Source organism: Colletotrichum godetiae (genome assembly GCF_030913485.1).
Source record: "Colletotrichum godetiae strain CBS 193.32 chromosome Unknown BDP55scaffold_31, whole genome shotgun sequence".
Taxonomy (NCBI): Eukaryota; Fungi; Ascomycota; class Sordariomycetes; order Glomerellales; family Glomerellaceae; genus Colletotrichum; species Colletotrichum godetiae.
In genome coordinates, this window is record NW_026851279.1 from 120,544 (window position 1) to 129,896 (window position 9,353).

A 9,353-nucleotide genomic window follows, 5' to 3' on the forward strand; every position below is an offset into this window, starting at 1 on the left:
AATTGGGTTTCATTTCATCATATAATATCTGTCAGGCCGTTGATAATCCATACACACTGTCTAGTAGTCCATGCGCTCGTGGCGTCCACGCTGCTCACTGTGTCCCATTGTCAGTCATGGCTCGATGTGGATACGGCCCTGCAAGGCTTCACTTACGGGTTGTACTCGTCCATGTCGCCGTATTGCTCCTGGTACAGGTGCTCGGCTTGCTTCTCGGCGTGTCTCTTGGCCTTCTCGCGGTCGATGTAATCCAGGCCCTTGGTCTCAAAGAGCTTGTCGACCTCGGCGCCGGCGATGCCAGCGATCATCTCCTTGGCGAACTGGTGCTTGACGGGCTCGCCTGTAACGACAAGCACAGTCAGTACGAGGTGAAACGGCAATATGAAGTGGTAGAAAGCATACCGTTCTTGCGCTGACGGTCCTCGAACAGCTTCATGGCCTCAAAGGCAGCGCCGCCGGCGACGATCTCGTGGGAAAGCTTGCCCTCGTGCTGGCCCTCGTAGACGGCATCGCGGTGCTCCTTGGCTTCTCCGAATCCGAACATCTTGAATGAAATGGTGTGAGGTTTGGGTTGAGGTATATAGCCAATGAGTTTGTTTTGTTGTAATTGAGTGCGGTAGTTAAGTAGAGAGTTCTTCAGGACAGGTTTGAGGGTGCAGCTCGAGGGGTTCTTATGCCCCTCCGGCAACCAGGTCAAGCTCTCATGTGATCGTCATGGAGCCCATCTAAGCTTGCTCTATTTCGAGAAACCCCCTTGGCCTTCTGTGCCCCTGGATCACACTGCCCGATGACATGATGGAGGGGTCGATCCGGCGCCCCTCGCCCCTCAGCCGTCGATGCTGGCCACGCCTGCTCGGATGCACCTTTCACGGAGACCGCATCCCACCAATTCATGCTTTAGCTCGCGAATTCATTGGACATAGGTCGGGAAACCGACGGGAGGCCTTAGCTGAAGCATCAAACCCTTGACGCGGCGCGGGGTGGCAGGAAGGGTTTAGTCTGGTTCGATTTCTATCGAAACCAGTTCTGACCCAGGAAAGGCACGTCTTCAGAGACAAGCTATTGGAGGAGCCACCGTCTGGCGTCTGGCGTCTTCTTGCCGACTTAGCCTTACCCGACATGGGCTTGACGTAAAGCCGTGGATGTGTTTTGGCGGGGTCGCTCGGCACATCGGCAGCGCTTTCGTTCTCGCGGGAGTCGGGGACCTGACAACGGCTTTGTCCGCGTTTCCACGGCCATGTGTGTCTTTTGCGGATATGATTCGAGCGACAGTCTGAGGAGAGGAGTTTAGACTCTAGAGCCCACCTCTCTCTCTCTCTCCCTTTCTCTCTTCTCCGACTTTCAGACTCTCGGATCAAAAGTGGTCAACGGCCATGACTGAGCAACCAAACACTGGATGAACACAGCTCAACAAACGCTCTAGCCCACAAGCCTTCCCTTTGCTGCCAATTGAGCTAGATACAAGATTTGAGATGTTGCCCGGAACTCCACGCTTGTAGCCGATTCGGTCAAGCCCCGCCGGCCCGGGGACTTCGGCATTGGGAGCTGCGTCACTATGTCAGCCACCCCTGCTGGGCTGAACCAGAGACCAGAAAAACAACTGGGGACGTGCTGCGGCAAGAAAGCTTGACCGTCGCGCGGCTAACCGGCAAAGAAGGTCTCCATGCGCCGCCCCCTGTGCCTCCCTCTGGAGCTACCATCTCCAGTCTTGTTACACAATGATGCCCCCGTCGGGCCTCTCTCTCATCAGGATCGAACAAGTTGAGCCAACAAAGTCTCCAGCTCTCATGCAGCTTCGGCATATACAGCCCACATAACGTTTGATCTTGAAGAAAAGACAGGTCGACCCTGCATAACTTCAAGTCAAGCTGAGGTCTGGGTCCCTCTTCAATGACGTGTCAGTAAGCTCCGTGCAGCGGGTGTCTCAGAGACTCTTCAGTCCGATGTACAGCCAGAAAGGGGGGATCTCGAGAGTGAGGGGTAGCTTTCGTAAGGTGGGCAAGAGTTGTTTATTCTCCTCGGAATCGTCCAAGTTCCAAACCAATCCCCCCTCACCGCTTGAATCGACGATTCCAGACCCTCCTTCACAACAAAGAGCGGACGGAACCTTGACACGTGCCATCCGGGTCCAACGAGATAGCTTGGATGGGCTACCGCTGGGCTGACTGGCTGGTTGGTTGGCTGTTGCTGGCCGCTGTTCCAAGGTTTCGACTTGTGCCTTGGAAACTTGCATCCGCCCGGCAGCAAGCTCAGCCATGCGCGAGGTATCCGTAGACCGCTGCTTCACGGCCCTCATAAACCTGCTGATCTTACGAATGCTGCTCCAGAAGAAGCTTACGCATTATCAGTAAACGTGACACTATGGTTTCGTCACATTGCTTTTGTTCTCCGGGAGATCCCACAGTCCACAGCACAACTTATACCGGAGGCTTTGGTGAAGATTTGGGTTAATGGTCGAGGCCCGCGTGGTAGGGTAGCTGCCAGATCATCGATAGCCCGGCACAAGACGATCACCTTTCTTGGCAACAGCGGGATCATGCATCGTCGGAAGCCCCCCGCCTTGGCAAGGGTCCAGACGCCAGGGGCTCTTAGTGTCCACCCTTCCCACAGCTAGTGCAGATAGCTTCATGCCGGCTACTTCACCACCTCGAGATTGTCTGTTTACCTTCTTTTTTGAAATGAGTAAAGTCACTTGCTATGAGATTTAACTGTGCCATTGATTTTGTCACTGGGATGTTGGGGACGTGTCTTCGTCATACAATGTGAGCTTTCGACTGCACACAAAGTGACGACGCCCCGAAATGCCGCTGTCTTTGCAAGTCATAAAGTGCTCGCTTTGAATGCTAGTCGATGCGACCAAATATGGCCTGTCTATGACTTTCCACCAAACTTGACCAGGTACTCCTCGTGTGCCTTCTTCTGACTTTGCCATTGTTTCTGCAGCTTCTTGAGCTGGCTCTTGGGCACGTCACTGCCATCCTTAAGCTTAGTTGGCAGTCCCTCAGCGTCCCACTCCGAGTACTTCTCATCTCCCTTAAACAGCTCCGTGTGGGGAAGCTTAGCCTTCTCCCATTTGTCCTTCTCCGCTTGCTCGCGCGCCCGTTTCGCCTCTTCCTTGGCCCGGGCCTTGTCCGCTTCCCTGGCCAACTTCTCGTTCTTCGCCGCAATCAACTCCCTGGCGGGTACGAACTTGATCAATGACGACTTGCCATCTGGCCTGTCATCCAAGTATACTCCGAGGTTTGTCAGGTCTTCGTCACGGATCCGATCTGTAAGCAACAGGATGGCCTTCTTCGTCTCGGGGGAAACTGATGACACGATACGGCGAAGCTCGTCGCGCAGTCTTGAAGTAGCCCGCAGGTACGGCAGTGCCAACTGCTCGGGATCGCGAGCACCATTTTCAGCCAAAGAAGTGAACTCTGCTTCCGGGTTTTGTTGCGACAATAGGGCGGAAACGGAATCCGCCGAAGTCTTCAGCGCCTCGACATCCGACTTTACGGTCTGGAACACCGTCGCGTACGGCTGCACGACCGTCTTGGGGTCCAGCTTTGCGTTTGACGCAGGCGCTGCCCAACCAAGGCCATCATAAGGCGCTGTGGCATTCTCATCGAGACCAAAAGTTCCAAGGATCTTGGTGATCCAGCGGGCGACGGCAACAAGCGCGGGCAAGTTAGCCTCTGCATCTTGAGAAACAACGACCTTGTTAGCTTCGCTGACAAGTTCCTGAATAACACGCATCGCTTGAGGGGTATCAAAAGAGTTGGTGAGGGCGGTTTGCAGGTCAGTCTTGGCTTTTTCCAGACTGCTGACAAGTCCACCGGTGGGCTTCTCTGACAGTGACAGAGATTCGACACCATCGGAAGAAGCGCTAGCGTCTGCAACATATGCCTTGACGTTGGTGAAATAGTTCTGCCGAAATGTTAGCTCGAGAACAATTGCTGTGATATAGATCAGAGACTCACGTTGATGGTTGCCTCCCAACTGGATGCCTGGGCTCGCATGTCAGGGGAAATTTCCACACCATCATTCCACTTGCCCATGAGGAACACAATACGCATTCCTCTGGATGTATAAGTTGTGGCAAGTGCATCTTGAATAGTCTGGAAGTTCTTCAAGGATTTGGACATCTTTGAACCGGAAATTGACAGGTGGCCCATATGCATGAAGTTGTTGACCCACGTGTGCTCGCCCTTCGTGTTGTCAACGTAAAAGGCCTCGCTCTGGGCCAACTCGTTGTCGTGGTGAGGGAAGGCCAGATCGATACCGCCGGAGTGAATATCCATCTGGGCTCCGAGAATGTCTGAAGCCATGACGGAGCACTCAATGTGCCATCCCGGGCGTCCTTGGCCCCATCTGCTCTCCCAGTATGGCTCTCCCTTCTTGGACTTCTTCCACAGCGCGAAATCGCCTTCGTTGCGCTTCTCGCCCAGGTTCTTCGACAGAGCACCCTCTCCATCCTCCTGCAGTGACTTGTCGTTGCGGTTGCCGGGTCGCAGACGCGCGTATGTGTTGCCAGCCTTCTCGAAAGCTGTGATATCGAAGTACACGGATCCGTCGGACTCGTAGGCGAATCCCTTATCCACAATTCGCTCGACGAACGTTGCAATTTGAGGAACGTATTCCGTAACACGCGTGATGACATCGGGTCTCAAGCAGTTGAGAGCGTCCATGTCGTCAAAGAATTCCTTCTCCATGCTCTGAGTCAAGTCGGTAAAGATGGTCTGATCGCTCGTGTCGATAGTCTCCTTGTAGAGGGAGTCAAGGTACGGCAAAAGAATCTCATCGGTTCCAGGGAAAAACTTCTTGTCCTTGATCGCAAACGCAGCCGCGTCCATGTTCGCGATGTGCATCTTCGTCTTGGCCTCGTCGTCTCCAGGCTTGCCTTCGCCGGTCAGGGTACCGCCTGCGAGAACCTTTCCATATGCGCTGTCTCTACGCTTGAGGTAGTTGTTCTCATCAAGATCGGAGGATTGGATCAGAGACAAGCTCTTTTCGGCGTATGCGCGGAAAGCTGTCAGGGTAAGCTTCGCCAGCTCTTCGTCTGCGTACTTCTTCTGCTTCTCGAGTTCGAGCAGACGCTGTCTTCGGGCCTTGATGATAATCTGAACCACAGGAAACGGTCAGCAAAGCTTGGTATGTAAACGTCTAGCTAGTGAAGCGAACCTTGTCGTCAACATCAGTGATGTTCATGACAAACTTCACCTCAGCGCCGAAGTAGTGCATCATGATGCGCCGGATGATGTCGGTCGACACATAGTTGCGGGCGTGGCCCAAATGACTCTTGTCGTAGACTGTAGGACCGCAAGCGTACCAAGACACCTTGCCGGGGTTGATTGGTGTAAATGGCACCGGTTGACCGGGCCTCAAGGAGTTGTGCACCTTCAAGAACTCCATGGTCGCGATGGAGGAACAAGTCCTGGAGAATCGAAAGTTGGGTATCTGAGTGGAGAGAGAAATGGAAAGTCTGGTAAGTCTAAAGAGGCGATTCATCCAGAACAAAAGGAGAGGGGCACAAGAAGGGCAGGGTGCCTGAGAGGAGGGAGGAACGTGGAGAGAGAGTCAGAGGGTCGAATTTAGAGGGTTGAGTCACTCAATTGGGAAGGGAGGGGACGGCGACTTTGTTGGAGGGAGCAAATAGGCGCCCACCTATCAAAAAGGCGGGTGTGACACCATCGTCAGCCTCGCAGTCAATTGGGGCGCTGTGTCAACATTTGAGTGGTCGGCTTTGTCTTCAGCCACAACTGCCCCGCGCTCAGCCACGGTCAACTTTTTCCTTTCTCAGCCTCGTGAAGTTTTTCCTCTACTGATTCCAAACCTGCAAATCTGCTGGCCTTTTGCACCGTTCCAATTGTCCAGAAATCATCCCGGTCGACGTCGCTAAGCTGATTACAAGCCACGATGGCAACCGAAATCAGCAAAATGACGAAACCATCGCCATTCCTTCAGCCTGGCCCTAGGACATCAGCCAATTCCATCGCCATTGTCCAGCTCTCTCGCGACAACCTCGTTCCTCTCATCCTCCAAGATTCGACTGGTGCCGTCGATGGCTATGCCGAAGGAGCTGTGCTCAATACACGATTCGGCTCATTTCCTCACTCCACCCTGATCAACGTACCATGGGGATCCCAAATTCGCGCCTCAATTGTCGACACTGGCTCCAGAGGCCGCAAGCGCAAGAGGAAGGAAGAGGAAACGAACGCATCGACACCAGCAGCGGTGGATGAGGCTGAGGCGGAATCCAGTGCGCCACCTAAGAAGGCGGCCACCGCCGCGAGCGGATTCGTGCACATTCTACAGCCCACCGCCGAACTTTGGACCGCGGGCCTGCCCCATCGAACCCAAGTTGTCTACACCCCCGACTACAGCTACGTCCTCCAGCGCATACGAGCGAGACCCGGTACCCATGTTATCGAAGCTGGCGCTGGCAGTGGCAGCTTTACTCACGCCTCAGCTCGCGCGGTTTACAGCGGATACCCCGAGGATGACACCCAACGGAAGGGCAAGGTCTTCAGCTTCGAATTCAACGAGGATCGCTACGCGAAGATGCAGGAAGAGATCACCGCTCACGGACTGGAGGGCATCGTGAAGCTCTCGCATCGAGACGTTTACAACGGCGGGTTCCTAGTGGACGGTAAAAGCCCCGAGGCAGAGTCGGTGTTCCTCGATCTACCCGCACCCTGGGAGGCCCTTCCCCATCTGTCACGACGAAAGCCAGCGTCAAAGGATACGGAAGGCGAGACACAAGAATGGGTTTCTCCATTAAATCCCAAGAAGTCGGCCTACATCTGCACTTTCTCTCCCTGCATCGAGCAGGTCCAAAGAACGATCAATACAATGAGACAACTGGGATGGGTGGACATTGACATGATTGAGATCTCCCACAAGAAGTTCAACATTATCCGGGACCGTGCTGGGTACAGCCAGCCTGATCGCGGTATCGCGGCGAGCGCACGCGACGTGGGCGAGGCAGTCGGCAAGCTTCGTGAGATTGAGAGAAGAACAAGGGAGTATCACAACCCAGCAGATCCTAACTCGGCAGAGGACTCGCCGGCGGGTAACGCCATGGACGTGGACCAAGCAGGAGAAGCTACGAATGGTGATGATGAAGAAGGACCCTATGCGAGCAAGCCATGGCTGCAGGGCCGCATTATCCACCGCGCAGAGCCGGAGCTGAAGACACATACATCCTACCTTGTCTTCGCCGTACTGCCGCGTGAGTGGAGCGAAGAGGATGAGGCTGCCGTGCTCGCAAAGTGGCCGTGCGGCTCAGAAACTGGTGTTATTGGAGCCAAGGACAAGGAGACGCGCAAGCAGGAGAAGCGCGATCTTCTCGCAGGCAAGGGCAAAAGAAAGAAGGGCAAGTCTGGGAAGGCACAGACTGCCTAGGCGAATCTGTAACGGTTGTCAACGACCAATGCAAGTGGTGATGAGAATGGTAGATACCCTAGCATTAGTATCAGGGCCACATTCCAGGAGTGTGGTGGTAATTCATGAGCTAAGACGATTGCATCGACTTTTCTTGAGTTGTACTCACAGTGATTGTGTGTGCAACGAAATACGGACTGGGCCTCGTTTTTTCCCGGCGATTCAATAACCTGGCGATAGTTGTCATCGTAGAACATTTATCTCATTTGACCCGGTGTTCAGTCCTTGGCTACCATAGCTTCAGGCTGTCTCCCCTTGCCCTCGACCAAAACCCCAGCCTTCCTCAAAATATCGACCGTGTTGTTCACGACCTCGGGCTTGACACCCTCCACACCATCAGTAAACTTGACCGTCTTCAACCACTCTTGAGCGTCCGCCTCAGAGTAGTCAAGGTGCGTGCTAATATACTTGACAGCCTCATCTTTGTTCTCGTTGAAGTGCTGCACGCCCTTGTCAAGCTTTCCAAACAGGTCCTTGATCCTCGCATCGAGCTTCTGCCCTTCCTTGGCCAGCGCCGTCGACGCGACGATCTTCCAGCTACTCCAGGGCGTGTAGATTTCGCCGACACGGCGGATCTCGCCTGAGTCGTAGTAGCGCTTGGATGTGAAGTGCTCCCACATGAAGAAGTCAGCGTCGCCCGAGTTGACGGCGTTGCGAAGGTTCTCAAAGTTGTTGAGGATCACCGTGTCTGAGAAAGGCGCAGTGGACGGGGTGAGCCACCCATGCTGGTCGGCGAGAACGAAGCCCATGATCTGGCTGCCGGAGCCGATGCGGGAGACACCGATTTTGCCGCCCTTGAGGGAGTCTACGGAGGTGATCTCGGGACGCTTGGCACCAGTTGAGATGGCCCAGCCTTTTTTCTTCATGTTAGTAGTTTTCTGGGAAGCTGGCCTTCTGCGGTGAAACCTACAGAGGGGCGTGTCGACATATGTGCCGACGAGACGGTAGCCACCATCTCCAGGGGCATCTTCCTTGCCGAGGCCTGCGATCCAGCCCTCTGTGAGACCGATACCGATGTCGATCTCGCCGCCGCGGATGGCTGTGATCATGTGTCCCGTTCCGGAGGGGAAAGGAATTAAGGTAGCATCGAGGCCGAAGTGCTCTTTGGCGAAATAGAGGGGCGTGGAAAAGTGCTCCGGCACATAGCCGATCCTGAGTGGTGAGGCCATTTTTGATGAATGAAATGAGAAGAGGATTAAATAGCAAGTCACAGCTTGGATCTGTGATGAGTTGAGGGAATGGAATGATAAGAGCGGGAGCGGAACTTTCGACAGTTGCGGTTCTCGGGCCGGGACAAGTGAGGCGGCCGATGACTGTACAGTGAGTGAGTGAGTGCGGGGTCCTTCCCACAGCTTTCCAAGCTCTGCGTGTCAGTGCCGTGGTCCGCCCATCGGTGCAAAACTTAGCGGGGCCGCAGTGGGACACCCGGTCCCCGTTTCAGCCGTGGCGGTCCTTCACTCATCAATGAGTTTGATTCTGACGCATCACATCCTTCTTGGATATACGGTTGTCACCTCCTAGCTTTAGAAGGCATCCGTCACAAGAAATTTACTGGTACAGCGAGATGGACTCAAACGCTTGACACTTGTGCTCACATTCTGAGCTAGGATGTGAAGGTTTTCAACAGAGATGAAAGCCTGCGATGTTGAACCTTGTAGGTTGAGTTTAAACATTCAAGTAATTTGGTGAAATGCGGCGAAGAACCCAAGGTATCTGAATGTCTGTGCCCCCCTTCTTTCTCAACTTCACATATAAAATTGGATAGGCTTGCACGCTGATTACTCCGGCTCTCGCTTTTCAAGTTGTTAGGGTTTCTAACAAGTAGTTCTCATGGCATTGATCTCTCAAGAAATACTCCTCACGATGATGTCCGAGAATGATTGTTGACGTTGATAACCCGCACGGCAGTGAGTCTTCTGTAGGTTGAC

General features: G+C 54.0%; 4 protein-coding genes across 4 annotated transcripts; 1 reads left to right on the forward strand and 3 right to left on the reverse strand.

The window, feature by feature from the left end:
- Window positions 1–60: 60 nt before the first annotated feature.
- Window positions 61–544, reverse strand: BDP55DRAFT_730519 (uncharacterized protein; the record flags this gene model as incomplete). The annotated part of the gene is made up of 3 exons (XM_060579698.1): window positions 61–97; window positions 157–340; window positions 403–544. The coding sequence occupies 3 exons, from the start codon at window positions 542–544 to the stop codon at window positions 61–63; spliced, it is 363 nt and encodes a 120-aa protein (XP_060427384.1).
- Window positions 545–2,871: 2,327 nt separating this feature from the next.
- BDP55DRAFT_634006 (tRNA synthetase class I catalytic domain-containing protein) lies at window positions 2,872–5,394 on the reverse strand (the record flags this gene model as incomplete). Its single annotated transcript, XM_060572624.1, has 3 exons — window positions 2,872–3,909; window positions 3,963–5,102; window positions 5,164–5,394. 3 exons carry the CDS (start codon window positions 5,392–5,394, stop codon window positions 2,872–2,874), a joined length of 2,409 nt encoding a protein of 802 aa, XP_060427385.1.
- A 410-nt stretch (window positions 5,395–5,804) lies between these two features.
- BDP55DRAFT_670076 (tRNA methyltransferase complex GCD14 subunit) lies at window positions 5,805–7,503 on the forward strand. The gene has a single exon (XM_060575351.1). The coding sequence runs from the start codon at window positions 5,899–5,901 to the stop codon at window positions 7,384–7,386; it is 1,488 nt and encodes a 495-aa protein (XP_060427386.1). The 5' UTR covers window positions 5,805–5,898; the 3' UTR covers window positions 7,387–7,503.
- Window positions 7,504–8,740, reverse strand: BDP55DRAFT_705525 (uncharacterized protein). Its single transcript, XM_060578036.1, has 2 exons — window positions 8,336–8,740; window positions 7,504–8,278 (listed from the first exon to the last, which is right to left on the reverse strand). Exons 1-2 carry the CDS (start codon window positions 8,592–8,594, stop codon window positions 7,644–7,646), a joined length of 894 nt encoding a protein of 297 aa, XP_060427387.1. The 5' UTR covers window positions 8,595–8,740; the 3' UTR covers window positions 7,504–7,643.
- Between the last annotated feature and the right edge of the window lie 613 nt (window positions 8,741–9,353).

Bases quoted from the DNA above. Each gene is read 5' to 3' on its own strand.
- BDP55DRAFT_670076 (XM_060575351.1), top strand. From the start codon at position 5,899: ATGGCAACCGAAATCAGCAAAATGACGAAACCATCGCCATTCCTTCAG.
- BDP55DRAFT_705525 (XM_060578036.1), bottom strand. From the start codon at position 8,594: ATGGCCTCACCACTCAGGATCGGCTATGTGCCGGAGCACTTTTCCACG. The intron at 8,279-8,335 runs GTAGGTTTCACC...TGAAGAAAAAAG, and splicing joins ATATGTCGACACGCCCCTCT to GCTGGGCCATCTCAACTGGT.